Here is a 14,835-nt window from a genome sequence, read left to right as displayed (position 1 = left end):
GGCTTATCTTAAGTGATCACTCTCCTTACAGTGTGTATGATAAACCCATTGTTTCATGTTCTCTGTGTGTGTGTATATAAATCTCTACTCTGTTTTTTCCACCAAATGCATCCGATGAAGTGAGCTGTAGCTCACGAAAGCTTATGCTCTAATAAATTTGTTAGTCTCTAAGGTGCCACAAGTACTCCTTTTCTTTTTGAGGATTTCATCTGTTGCCTTTTGAAAGTCCCCTTGTTCTCTCTGCTATCCAGGCTCTTCATTCCTAGTACTGGGCATTCCCTCTACTCTGCAGTTGAGGAGGTGGGACTAGACCTGTAAGTCACCAAACAAGGGGCTTAATACCCCATCAGGAAAACCAGCCCCGTTCTTCCTGCCCACTGAAGTTGCACAGTTTCCACACCTGCTACTTCCTCCTCTACAGAGCACAGGAAAAGCCTATTTAAAACCCATGTGCTGGCTGTCCACAGAGCTGTTGAGATCTATCCAGTGAGAATTCAAGCATGTAGAAAGTCAAATGCTCAGCTTGTCCTGCATCATTCAGCAGGAATTGGTTAAAATATTGTGTTTTAAAGAAGCAAAAGAGACAAAAGATTAAACTCCTGCAGGACAAATAAACTCATCCAACTAAGTTTGATTGATCTCTCAGGCTGAGAAATTGTCTGGATCCTATAAGGAAGTGTGCAATGTCCCACTTACACATTAGCCAGTCACTACAAGCTAGTTGAATGGATCCTGGTGTAGTCGGTGTTTGGGAGGAGAGAACTGCGTGCTGTGAAACCCCAACAAGCCATTAAACAAAATGGCCTTCCAAAATATAAACAGTTATGTAAGGCCAACCCCTTGGGGTATCACTGATGTTCAAGTCCCAATAGTAGAAATGGCAAGTCTGGATGAGAGAAAGATACATTGTAACTTGACACATGATCTCTCTTCTTAGTGTATCCAAGCTCACCATTCCAATCTGGCAATTAATTAGATTTATGGAATTCAATGACAAATTGTCTTTATACTTGTCAGGTGGCTCTGATTCAGAGGAAGTGAGTTTAGTATTCTTGATTAAAATCACACCTCTGATTTGTATAATGGCAATATGTTATTTTCAGTGTTATTTTCTGTCTCACTCATTATCATCCAAATGTTTTGATTGCTTTTCTGACTGCATTGAAGAGAGATTTTTATAGAACTACATGCAATGATACTTGGGTCTTTTTCCTGAATGGTTACAGTTAGTTTAGAATCTACCAATGTGTAGTTGTACTTCAAATTGTTACTTCAAATGTGCATTACCTTGCATTACACTGAATGTCTCCTGCCATTGTGCTGCCCAGTCTCCTATCTTTGTTAGGCCCTTCTGAAATTACTTAGTCTGCCTAAGCCTTGAATAACCAAAATAACTTTGTGTCATGTGCAAATATTGCCACATCGCTACATTTGCATGAGTTCAAATTATAAACATATTATTTATATCGAACAATACTTTTCTTATGTCCCAGTTCAGCAAAGCATGCAAGTATGTGATTAAATATTTGCGTAAGTCCCAATGACTTCCCATTGACTTCAGTGGGACTTAATGAGGTGCTTAACTTTAAACATGTGCTTAAGTACTTTGCAGAGGAGGGATGGCATCAAGGATATGTTTAAGTGAATCTACTGTTAACCAGTTGCCTTGGAAAAAAATAGATATTTCCCACTCTTTGTTTCTTCTTTGCCAGTGTCTAATCCATGAATGTACTTTTTCTCACCCCATGGCAACTTAGTTTCCTTAATAACCTCTTGTGTGGGACTTTGTGCAAGGCTTCTGAAAGGCTGAATGAAGTATGTCAGCTGCTTCCCCTTTATCTACTAAGCCATGCTGGTTTATATTTCTCATGTCATGTACATTTAGATGTTGTCTATTTTTAATGATTTGTATCAACCAATTTGCCTTTCATATCGATTCATGGATTCCAAGGCTAGAAGGGACCATTGTGATCATCTACTCTGACTTTGTGTATAACACAGACTGCAGAACTAAATATTTACTTTTGAACTAGCACATATCTGTTTTTTAAAAAAAAAAAAGCTAATCTTGACTTAAAATTTGCCAGTGATGGAGAATCCACCATGACCCTGGGTAAATTGTTCCAAAGGTTAATTACTCTCACTGTTTGGAAATAAGCTATATATTTTGTTTAAACTGAATTTGTCTAATTTCAACATCCAGCCATTGGAACTTGTTTATTCACCTCTACCTGATATAACACTGTCCTCGGGAGCCAAAAAATCTTACCACGTTATAGGTGAAACCATGTTATATCCAAGTTGCTTTGATCCACCAGACCGTGCAGCCCCACCCTGCTGGAGCGCTGCTTTACCGCGTTATATTCAAATTCGTGTTATATCGGGTCGCGTTATATCGGGGTAGAGGTGTATTTCTGTCTGCTAGCCCATTATCAAATATTTGTCCCCATTTAGCTTCTTTTTGTCAAGCTAAATAGATTGAGCACCTTATGTCTATGACTATAAGACAGGCTATGTTTTTGTCATGGATAGTTTTAGTAAAAGTGACGGACAGGTCACAGGCAACAATGAAAAATTAATGGAAGCATGTGACCTGTCCTTGACTTTTACTAAAAATACCCATGACAAAATGGGGATAGCCTGGGCAGCCTGGTGCTCCAGGGTCGTCGGCCCCCACCACTGCAGCTGGGAGATGCTGGGGGTCCCCCCTGCTGCCTGCAGCAGCCAGGAGCTCCAGAGCTCCCTCTTGCTGCCCAGGGCATCAGGGATCCAAGTGTCGGGGGTCTCTCTTGCCATCCGCAGCAGTCAGGAGCTTGGTGGATCCCCCCTGCCACCTGCGGTGCATGGGAGCAATGGGGATTCCCCCTGCCACTGGATCCTCCTGCCACCCACTGCTGTGGGGAGCAGCATGAGTCCCCCCTGCCTCCTGGGACAGCAGTGAGCAGCGTGGATCCCCCCTGCCAGTGGGTCTGGTGCAGGTCACCCCTGCCACCCGCAGCAGCCAGGAGCAACAAGGTTTCCCCCTGCTGCCTGCAGTTGGGAGCGGCTGATTCCCCCTGCCATCCCTGGGGGCCAGGAGCAGCGGGGGAGCTTCAGGGGTCCCCCCTGCCACCTGCGGTGACCAGGAGCTGTGGGGCTCCCCCACAGCTCCCTCCTCCGCAGTTGGCATGGGACTCTGCAGCTCCCAGTCAGTGCTGTCTGAAGTCACGGAGGTCTTTGGAAGTCACAGATTCCGTGACCTCTGTGACTAAATCACAGCCTTAACTATAAGGCATGTTTTCCAATCCTTCAATCATTCTTGTGGCCCTTTTCTCAGCCCTCTCCAATTTATTGACATCCATCTTGAATTGTGGATACAAGAACTGGACATAATATTCAAGCAGTGGTTGCCTAACTTCAATAAGTTTCAATTACAATTACTGTGTACTTCCCAGAACCACCTGCCTGGAAGTGGGGGACTTGAAGTGTGGGGTCTCCCACATGCCAGGTGAGTACCCTAACCAATAGGCTAAAACAAACCACCAATAGGTGGGCAAACTTTTTGGCCTGAGGGCCACATCTGGGAATAGAAATTGTATCATGGGCCAGGAATGCTCACAAAATTAGTGTTGGGGTGTGGGAGGGGGTCAGGGCTTTGGTTGGGTGTGTAGGCTTTGGGGTGAGGCCAGAAATCAGGATTTCAGAGTGTGGAAGGGGCCTCTGGGCTGGGCCAGAGGGTTGGGATGCGGGAAGAGGTGCAGGCTCCAGCTGGGGGTATGGGCTCTGGGGTGGGGCTGGTAATAAGGGGTTGGGGTTCAGCGGAATGTCCCTTCTCCAGCTCCTATGCAGAGGTGTGGCCAGATGGCTTTGCACACTGCCCCGTCCGCAGGCACCACCCCTGCAGCTCCCATTGGAGCACTGGAGGGGGCCATTGGAGTGTGTAGGAGCCGGAGTGGGGTGGCTTCTGGGAACTGCGTGGAGCGGCCTCCGACCCTGCGCCTCAGCTGGAGCAAGGCAAGCACCAGATCCTGCACCCCAGTGGGAGCTTGCAGGCCAGATATGGCCCACGGGCTGTAGTTTGCCCACCTCTGGGCTAAAAATTATAAGGTAAGTCCTCTTCCTCCCACCACCAGAGGTTTTGTGTGGCATAAGGAACCCTCTAAGCATGACTACCGATCAAGCCCTACATGTGACTTAAGTGGCCCCAGTTCATGAATCACAAGCAGAGATAGGCATCTCTCTGAAGTCTGGAGTTAGGCGCAGAATGCTAAGAGCGGGATGGGACTTGGCATGCACCCCCCTCATCCACAGGTGCCAACTTTTGTTGGTGCCAGTGGGTGCTCGTAGCCGCCCCCCTGCCCCTCCCAACTCCGCCCCTCCCTGCCCCATTGGATCCCTTCCCCAATTCTCATCCCGGCCCTGCCTCCTCCCCCCAAGCGTGCTGCATTCCCCGCCCTCCCTCCCAGGCTTGCCATGCGAAACAACTGGGAGGGAGGGGGGAGAAGCAGGACCCAGTGATGTGCTCATGGGAGGAGCAGAGGCAGAGGTGAGCTGGGGGGGAGGCGGGGGGGGAGCTGCTGGTGGGTGCAGAGCACCCACCAATTTTTCCCCGTGGGTGCTCCAGCCCCGGAGCACTTTTGGAGTCGGCGCCTATGCCCTCATCTGCATCTTCTGTTGGCTAACTTAGGCATCCCCCTGCCTAGCATGCTGGCTTTGTGGGTCTCACTTTAAGACATCTATCTCTCCCCAGGCATTATATAGGGAGCCTAGGTGCTTAACTCAGGCTTTGTGGGTCACACTGTTGTTCAAAAAAACAACCACGAGGAGTCTTTGTGGCACCTTAGAGACTAACAAATTTATTTGGCATAAGCTTTTGTGGGATATAACCCACTTCATCAGATGCATTCCAGTGACTTTCCAGACACACAAAAGTTGGGTGTTGTGGATGGGGCTTTAGGATCAGGCCCTAATTTATCAGTTTGTTCTAGCACCTTCTCTGTTGACACACCAATCTATGACAATGCCTCATCCTTATTCTTTGAAAAGAGCAGATCTTCCCCAACGGCCTCAGTGGTGAACACTGAGGCAAAGAAATGATTTTGCTTCTATGCAATGTCCTTATATTCTCTAAAAGAAAAGGAGTACTTGTGGCACCTTAGAGACTAACAAATTTATTAGAGCATAAGCTTTCGTGAGCTACAGCTCACTTCATCGGATGCATGTAGCTCACGAAAGCTTATGCTCTAATAAATTTGTTAGTCTCTAAGGTGCCACAAGTACTCCTTTTCTTTTTGCGAATACAGACTAACACGGCTGCTACTCTGAAACCTTATATTCTCTATCTGCTCCATTCACTCCCTGGTAGTCCTGGGGACCCACCAAATCTCTCACAGGCTTCCTGCTTCTGAGCTACTGAAGGAATTTCTTCTTATTTTGTTTTATGTCTTTAGCCATTTGCTCTTCAAATTCCCTCTAAGCCCTGCCTCCTAATTTCCATCTTGTTTTTGCTTGCCATAGTTTATATTCTTTTCTAATGTCGTCACTTGAGTGGGATTTCAGGTTTTTTTGGAAGATGCACAGTTGGCTTGAATACTATCTTGAGCTTTGCAATTTAACCAGAGTGGATTTTTTTCTGCCTTCTGCTTTGATTAAAAGGTCTCTGGAGAAGGAACCTTGTCATCCTTTATGTTTGTAAAGTGCTATATACATCAGTGTTGCCAAATAAATAATTATATTATCCTTTTGTTTGCATTTCATGCACTGGGGAGAGAATCATGTGATCCTCATGATCCTCTAGCCTGATGTTCAAAGTATTGCAGACGAGAGGGGCCTATAATAGGAAGAAAGATGTTGTTGGAATGGCACTCAATAGGCCACTAATTATTCTATCTGTGATCGCTGCACAGTCTAAAGGAAAGGTCCATGCAACAGGTTGCTACTTCTTCCTGGAATTTCAGAGACTATCTGAAACAAGTATCCAATTTCAAAGTCTGAGCCCCCTGAATTGTTGAGTACTACATGTCACCAGCAGGAAACAGCCATGGGGAAGCCTTCTAAGGTTTCTCTCTTTACTGTATTCCAGGGAAAAGTAATTGTGATGTGGAGATTTAGATTTTCACAGTTGATTCATGTAATTTGGAACCATGGGGATGGGACAAGTTGGGTGCAGTTACTGTCTGCTCAGTGTTAAAATTCATGAGCATATTTGGGCAAATAGTTAGTAAATTGCTCTGCAGACCCCAAAAAAGCTGAGCTGTGGACCTGTCTCATGTCTACGCTCAATTAAGTGCACCTGGGATTATTAAAATACCTCCAAGTGAGCTATGGACCATGCACTCACCTTCAATCTCTTGCAATCCAGTGTATTCTTCTTGAGTTCTGACTGTCCCCACTGTTCTTGTAATTGCACTTCTCAGGGTGGTCACCTTTTCTGTTCTGTGCTTTTGCCCCATCCTGCTGAGAGACCCCAATCTTGTCTGAGACGTCTTTCCTCGGGGATGCAGGATCCCCTCTATGTTCAAGGCACGTGGCTACCTCGCCTCCTTGCATTGTGACGTTTTGCCCTTCAGAACCAGTGTATTGAGTCACCTCATCCACTCTCCTCAGTGACAGTCCTTTGGCTCCATCACATCTACCATGTGCTGCCTCTTCCAGCTTTCCACTGAGGCTTTCTGAAGAGTCCTCAATGGACTCTCTTTCTGACAGAGCATTTTTCTCTAAGCCATTTCCCAGGGGTGTTGACGTGCTTCCCTTTCTGCCAGGGCCAGCAGCTTGCACAGTGCTTGTAGTGATGCTTTGGGAAGTGCTGCTGTTCATGCAGCAGCCCTGCTGGGAGAGATTGGTAGTGCTAGGCTTCCCAGTGTTAGCTTCCAGAATTCCTTCCTGACTTAGCTTGGATTCTGGCTCAGAGTCACCCATACTGGACACTGCCATTTCCTTGCTGAGGCACTTCCCAGCCTGCTGTTTCTCCCTCTGATTGTCCTGTGCAGGCAGAATCTTCCCACCTCTCTCCCCTTGTGATGAGAAGAAACCAGGGTCTTGGGGCCTTTGCTGCTCCATGTTCTCTTCCTGATCTGCTGTGCAATTCTGTTCCGTCACCTCCCTGCCAGCTGGAACTTTGCTCTTCAGCGTGTCAGCACTGGTGGATCTCTGGAATGAGAAAAGAGAGAACGAGAACATTTAGTTCAGTTTATTTAAAATATCAATATGCAATTATATCGTACTTCTCCTCTGAAGACATACATTTCCCAAAGCTAAATAAGTATTATCCTGATTTTCAGAGCAGGAAACTGAACCACAGAGAAGTCTAAGGACTTATCCTAGGTCAAAGGGCGGGAGGGTCTATGACTGAGTCAGATGTACGTCCCAGGTCTCCTGTCTCTCAATTCTGTGCTCTAACCAATAGATCCCAATTTACCTGAGATTGCAAGTTTTTATTCAGGACTAACTGCAAGAATTGAGCAGATTTTCTTTAAACTCACCTGGTTATCAGGGTCATCCTTTAGAAAGGGCATGTCTTCACCTTCCTTTGCATCCCATCTGTCAAAATAAAACACAGAACTTGGGCTATCAGTTCTTCATATGACAAAGCACCCCTTCCATCCTGAGGCATAGACAGGAATCCCTACAGAGGAAATAGGTGGACAAAGGGGAACTGCTGGGTGATGCAAAGTGCTCCTGAGCCAGGGAATAAGACACACAAATTGGAAGCTGAATGAACTTAGCTCTATGGCAACGCAGAGCAATAGCCACTCATCCAGTGGATTCGTTTACTAAATAAAATGCCACAAAGTATGACTTTACAGTGCTTCCTGGTTACCTTTGCTGAGTCAATACGGGCGGTGTTTCAGAACCTTTCTAGGGGATTGAGATGCTGACTTCCTTCTGTTGGATGGCTCACCTCTAAATTCATAGCACAGGAGACAACTGACTCACAAGACTTTGCTTCCAGGGAAATAGTAGGGGTGGGCCTTGACTATCTACAGTACCTGTCGATCTTTTGTCCTCATAATTCCTGATCACACACCAAGCATGTGATACGTGACCAGGTAGCTCTTCAACCTACTGCTCGCGCACACAAGTGGTTATTTTTTTTGTTATGGCAAGGGAAGGAGGACATTCCTCCCCTTCCTTTCTATCATGGAGGCCCCGCCACACACACACACACACACACACACACACACACTCTACACACTTACTGTCTGTGTTCCCCATCCCAAACGCTTCTTGCTGTACTGATGCTTTGGCAGGCTTGGACAAAGATCCAAGGTCCATTAAGTCTTTGAATTTATTATGCTGATTGATGCACAAACTTTTTCCTGCCTTAACATTCCTACCTGCCACCCAACCAGTCCCTCCGTCTTGATAAGACTATGTAGATACTCCATCAGGTGTGATCCCAGTCCTCCCAGGAAGCATTGCAACATCCTATGACACCTGGTCTGTCATGGCTCCTTACCCTGCTTCTACTGCTTCAACAGCAATGGTTCAAATTGCTAATCTGGATTTGTGTGATGGGGCATACAGGCCCCACACTGGCAAGGAGAAGGTTAATTGAGAGCCTTTGGACCAAATTGACCCCATCTTGCTATACATACAACAGATGTCAGAAGGGAGAGGGGAGCCTGAGGCTAGCCAGGAAGGAGAGCGGAGCTCTGCTCCTCCCTCAGTGAGGGAAGCCTGGTTTCAGCCGGGAGTGGACAAGCCTCCCAGTGGTGGGATCACTGGGCCCAGGGAGAATGACAAAAAGCACTGGCTGCATGAAGACAGGCCCTGAGTAGGCAGATGGAGTCTTGCCTAAAGATTCATTGGATGACCTTGTTTTGAGCTTGTAACATTCCTTTATTTTTGGTCTTTAATACCCCTGAAGCCTGGGACTCAAGTGTGTCTTAGCCAGGGGACTAAAGCACCATTGCACTGGACCAGTGAGAGACGGCAACCAACCGAGACTCCATTACAGGGTGAGTAGTGCCCTGTTGGGCGACAAGAGGGCACCATGGAGGTGAACTTTGTCACAACTTGCAAATCTTATGTCTACAAAATACCTGAGTCCAGCTGGCCTGAGGAACAGAACACTGCATTTGGGAATCACTCTCATTCCATCCAAACACCGCATCCCCATCCCAGATATACTAGGTAACTCAGAGTTCTGGTGCAGGCCACTAGGCCATACCCTGGAAAATAATTAGAAGGAAAGGAAAATGTGTCTGGTCATCTGGCAAGGATGCAAACTGGCTTTGGTACAAATCACTGTGGGAAAGCATCTTGATAAAGCAGATGATGATGAATGGTGCGATTGTGAAATACTGATTTGGAGGGTGCCTGCCATCTTCTGAAGTCACTAGCCCTTCTAGCAATTTTTCTTCTAAATATGCTCATATTCACCTGACTTGCTCCCATACTTGCTTTTATATTGATGACACTTACAAAGCACTTCTCCTGACAAGTAGGAATTCTTCTGAGGCCACTAAATCTAAACATTCTAATCTAATGAAATCATACAATCCAGTTTCTAGAACAGACACCTGTCATTAGACTAGACTAATCACATTACCAATTGTTTCTTCTGATCTCTGCCACTGTCTCAGCTTTACTGTACTAGTACTGAGAGGGCCCATATGTTTAAGAACTCTGCCAGCTACTACATATATGCAGGGAGAAGGTGAAAGCCTGGATTACTCAGGGCTAGACCAACAAATAAGGAGATATGCTTATAAAATAAGTGACATTGACCTCTAGCATTCAAAAATAGGTAACATTAGTGTGTGGTGAAAAGTCTAATTCTGTATTTCTAGAGAGCAAGTACGTACCCCCTTAATGAATCATTTCAGACTAGACTGGGTGAAACCCTACATATATATCAGAGGGAACTTGTACAGTAATTATCCTGCATCAGTTGGGGATGGACTAGAAGACCTACCATGTGGCCTTGGCTTTTATTTTCTAAGGTTTTCTGCTAGAGAGTAGCACAGCTTGGTATTTGGATAGTCTAGGCTTTTGATAACTGTAGATATTTAGTAACTATTGCTGGAATTATTTGTTAATTTAGTCTCAATTTTTAATAGAAATGCAGGGCCTGCTGCCCTCCCCAATTTAGAAAAAAGAGGGGAAGTATGTAAACTGGCTTCATTCATCCCTGACGTAACTCTACTGGGGTCAATAAAGCCTCTAGCTGCTTGGTCTCTCTTGATAAATTTGGGCCAAACTACGAAAACTTAAAAGGCATTTTTGAGGACATGCGGAGTCCCAAATTTTCAAAAGTGCGTGTGCATAATTATAGTGACTGTGTGTGTACAGTCATGATAATTGTGTGAACAAATAATGCTCAGGGACCCTGACCCTACAGTTAAACTAAAGCCACTTTACAGTATTCTGGCAGTGTGAAGCAGTGGCAAATCCAGCATGGGCTATTTGGGTGGGCCCTGACTTTGGATGGGCTGGCAATTATGGGGGAGGGGGCAGCTGGGAGGGCAGGAGGGATGTGGGCCCGCCTCCCCCACCCCCTGCAGCTGGCCTTGCAGGGGGCGATGGATGGACCCTCTGATCAGGGGCTCCCCGAGGCCCTGCATGTGCACTCTCTCTGCTGCTCTCCTGCGCTCCTGGCTCCCTGCCAAGTCCCACCGCCCCGCCCCAGTCCTGGCTCCCCAGGCAGTGGGTCTGTCTTTTTTGAAGATCTCCTCTATGGCCTCCTGTTTGCTCACCCTCCTCCCAGTTGTGGATTAGGTGGGAGCGTGGGGGCTTGCTCCACTTTGCCCACCCGTCTGGTGCTCTATCTTGGGAGTGGGATCTGGACACAGGGGCTTGCACCACTCCGCCTGCCTGGTTTTCCAGCTGGGGCATGGGGTCGGGGCAAGCCCTTGCGCCTTGACCCCACTCCCGGACTGGAGCACCAGGCAGGCAGAGCAGGGCAAGCCCCCGCACCCTAAACCCACTCCCCAGCAGGAGCACCGGGCAGGCAGAGCAGGGCAAGCCCCCATGCCCCAACCCCACTCCCCGGCAGGAGTGCCGGGCAGCTGTGGCACTGGAACACTTTTAATAGTGGGGGTGCTGAAAGCCATCCCTCTTTCCCCTTCCCCCTCAGAGCTAGGGCTGGGAGCAGGGCCGTGTCTCCAGGAGGGGGGACCTGGACAGGGGTAAGGGGGCCGATGCTGGGGCCACAGCTGGAGGCGGGTGCAGGGCCGGGAGCAGAGCTCCATGTAAAACCTGGGGGTGCTGCAGCACCCCCCCTCCCACCCTTAGTTCCCGTGCCTATGCCGCACAGGTGGTGCAGTGGGGCAAGTGCTGTGGCCAGAACAGAGCCAGGGCTGGGCGGGGTGGGCTTGGATGCTAAGTGGGTAGGCCATGGCATGAAGAGCCTTAAAGTGGAAGTCAATTGTATTTATACCCACTTTAAGGCATTCTTACAGAACGAGAGTAGTATTAAGTGGCCTTAATGTAAATGAGGACCAGAACTAAGCAGTCTCACAAGTTTGAGCCTAAAATGGTAGTTAAATTTCTCTCTTAGGGAGACCACAGCAGTAAAAACAATGACAAATAAAATTTGTGTCAGTTATGCAAACCATGCCTCTCGCTGGATGTAAGCTTTCACTGACTTCTTTTCTCTCATGCGTTTGCTATGCATGGCACCTACTTGTCATAATATTAGTGAAATGGTCATAAAGTTACCATGATATAACCATAAAGGGTGGCTTCTCAGCAGCAATTGAGTTACTGTCCCAATGTGGATTTCGCTGAGATTAAGGCCTTGTCTACAATGCCACTTTACAGTGCTCCAACTCTCTCCTTTGATTGTAAATTGAATCATCCAATACAACACTGAGAGACCATCTGATCTAGTACTTAGCAAACAGGCCAGGGAATGCTAAGTACTGGATTCTAATACTAGCTCTCCCACTGGCTTGTTGTGTTGCCACACATAAGTCCCTAAGGCCCACATTTTAAAAAAAATGACCTCTAATTTGGAAGCAGCTGTGTAGGTAGCTGTTATCCCCATTTTATATATGGGGAAACTGAGGCAGTGAGGTTAAAGACCAAATTTTCAAGTCTGACCTATACTTTTTGGTGGCCATCTTTAGACACCTGTGATCTGATTGTCAGAGGTGAACGCACAGTGTCCTCAGCATCTCTGAAAATCTGGCTTTAAGTTCTAAAGATGGCCACCAAAAAGTGTAGGTAACCCTTGGAAACTTTGGTCTGTAACCTCTCTGCCTCAGTTTCCTGATCTATCAAACAGGGATAACAGCTCCTTACTTAGCTGCCTCAAAGGGGTATTTGTGCAGATTTGGCCCTGTTTGTAAGCACTCCGTGCATTTAAAGCATGATGTAGACATTCTATTTTTTTCAGGCAAGCTGTAGCCCCCAACACTTCACAGAATAAGATAAGTTACAAGGGCTAATGCTGCTCTTAGTTGCACCCATGCAACCATTGTGGCTTCATCGGGACGCTATGGGCATAATAGAGACTAGAGTTTGCCCCTGCTCGCTAGTGGTAAATACTGAAAAATGGCAGCAAAATAAATAAATAAAATGAAAAAGAAAAACAGAGAGGACTAGTCAAAGGAAAAAAGGCATTTTTCAGCTGTGTTTTGGAATGAGATGAGACACTCAGGAACAGCTGGCTGGTCCTGAAGAAAGGCAATGCAGAGGAGAAGGCTCTTGCACCATCAGAGCCATGACTGTTTGGAGAGACAGAGAACAGGTCACTATGAGGTGAAAAGAGAGCAGCAGGAGCAGTGAAGAGGGGATTGGAACTAGACAAGGTCCGTGAGGTAGGATGAAGGGCTAAAAACAAGGAGCACAATTCTGAACTGCTCCTGAAATGAACAGAGAGCCAGCGGAGCTAGCTGGGTTGTGGGATTGTGATGATGTTTCAACAGACAAATCCTTTGATTCCACATCTTTAACGTTCCCAGCCAGAAGGGCCAGATTGAGGTTACGAGGGGCCTAAGGCTAATGGGAGGGAAGGGTCTAAATATGAATTACAGATTGCAAAAAAAATGATGAAATGAAATCATCAAACATTTCTCTACATACATATTTACATATTATTTATTTATGTAAAATTCATAAGTTTATTCTACTCTCATGACACTCAATTCTTCAAACAGATACTTCTGAGTCAGAGGTAGCCCAAGGGATGCTACGCTGTCCTTCTCTTAGGCCTCCTTTCTCCTAGGTAGTGGAGTGATCATCTGCATGAGGATGAACACTGCAACGTTCTCTGTCCTGCTCACCTCTTCCAACCTTGTGCTTCTACCATCAGCTCTCCACATGGCACAGTGCAAAGCCAAGCCCTGCAGATGTTTTCCCCAAGCTATGGACTATACACCACATACCCTATCTCACTCTGGCTGCAGTGTAGGAGGCAGCCAGCTTTTATTATGGAAAAGAAAACCACTCAGGTGTAAAATCCACTGAAGTAGAGGAAGTAATAGTGGGAAAATTACATTGGGTGGCATGGTATTTAGGCAGTTTTGCTCTGAAAGCTGCCTCCCAGTGTTGCACTGGCTGAGGATAATGAATGAGTATTTTCACATTGAACCCAAATATTATTTGTGAGATGATACTCAGTTTGTGTACTTAATCTCCAGTGATTCACCACATCAGGCCATTCTGTCACCAAGCGCTTCCACAATTAGAATCATAGAATAGAATCATAGGACTGGAAGGGACCTTGAGAAGTCACCTAGTCCAGTCCCCTGCACTCATGGCAGGACTATTATCTTTTCTAGAATGTATAATCAGCAACTCTGACTTGATGTTTTTTAAGCATGAGTTCTGTGTGCACCAGCCCCCTATGGTTTGCATTTGGTTGCTTTACGCTTTCTGTAAGAAAAAGGTAACAGCTAGCAGTGACGCAGACCTTTAGATGGTTGTCCAGTCATCTGATTTAGCACTTCTGTACTATGTTATCTCTTCAAAATCACTGTGCAAACATTAAACAAACTTAATCTAAAGCCTTTCAGCTTTTGAATGACTAGAAGTTGACAAAACAGAACTATTCTCTGTTGTGTTCTCTGCCCCCCACCCCCACCCCGAACAAAAAGACTTCATGAAAATCAGCATCTTAAAAGAATCATTAAGGATCTTTCAAAAGAACAGTCCAACCAAGGCTGCTGTAGTGACACCTTTGTTACATCAGGTCTGGTGTTTGTTTAAAGCCTAGTGCAGAATGAAAGGAGAGCTTCCTGTTTCATTTGCATGTGTAAATCAAGGAGACCTTGCTTATTTTTTTTCGTTAAAGTGCTCAGAGTTTAGGGGAGGAAAGTGAATGAGGTTCTGCTTATATCAGGTGTGAAAAAGCAGAAGGGACCAAAATCTACTCTTGTGAAAAAATCTGTTCTCCCTGAAGTCAATAAGGCTAGGTTTCAAAGTAGCAGCCGTGTTAGACTGTATCCGCAAAAAGAACAAGAGTACTTGTGGCACCTTAGAGACTTATGCTCTAATAAATTTGTTAGTCTCTAAGGTGCCATAAGTACTCCTGTTCTTTTTTCAATAAGGCTACACAGGTGTAACTGTCAGCAGGAATTGGCCTGTGTTCTCATTCCCTTCTCGAATCGTATTCTATGCTTACCCAACGTTTTCCACTTGGGAAGGAAATTAGTTTGAGTTGGGGCAGAAAAAAGAGGACTAACTTCAGGTTTATTAAGCTTTAAGTTTTTTGAATGAAACTCAAATCAAATGTGAAGTACTTTTATGACAGATTGAACTGCCAGAGAACCAGCAAATGGACATAACTTGCCTTTAGCCTATTCAGTAAATCTTTTTATCATAGTCTGCTAAGAAGTGGATTTAAAATCCTTGAGGGAGAAACCTACAACATTGTGTGTTGAGCTTCCTCCAGTGCTTTTGCAGCCC

General features: G+C 46.1%; 1 protein-coding gene across 2 annotated transcripts in view; it reads right to left on the bottom strand.

Annotated features, from left to right (window-relative positions):
• The window catches only part of CCDC9B (coiled-coil domain containing 9B), a 168,255-nt gene that overhangs the window by 14,742 nt on the left and 138,678 nt on the right, over positions 1 to 14,835 (bottom strand). For both annotated transcript variants that reach the window (XM_043517364.1, XM_038408032.2), the window contains exons 11-12: positions 7,461 to 7,518; positions 6,320 to 7,128 (exon numbers count right to left, since the gene is read on the bottom strand). In XM_043517364.1, coding sequence (XP_043373299.1) covers positions 6,322 to 7,128; positions 7,461 to 7,518 — 865 coding nt within the window. In that variant the 3' untranslated portion in view covers positions 6,320 to 6,321. The remainder of the gene's footprint in view (positions 1 to 6,319; positions 7,129 to 7,460; positions 7,519 to 14,835) is intronic.

The sequence above is a fragment of the Dermochelys coriacea genome, chromosome 6 (assembly GCF_009764565.3).
Source record: "Dermochelys coriacea isolate rDerCor1 chromosome 6, rDerCor1.pri.v4, whole genome shotgun sequence".
In the NCBI taxonomy this organism is placed as follows: Eukaryota; Metazoa; Chordata; order Testudines; family Dermochelyidae; genus Dermochelys; species Dermochelys coriacea.
The sequence above is the reverse complement of the archived record's forward strand: the minus strand, read 5'-3'. Positions and strand labels throughout refer to the sequence as shown.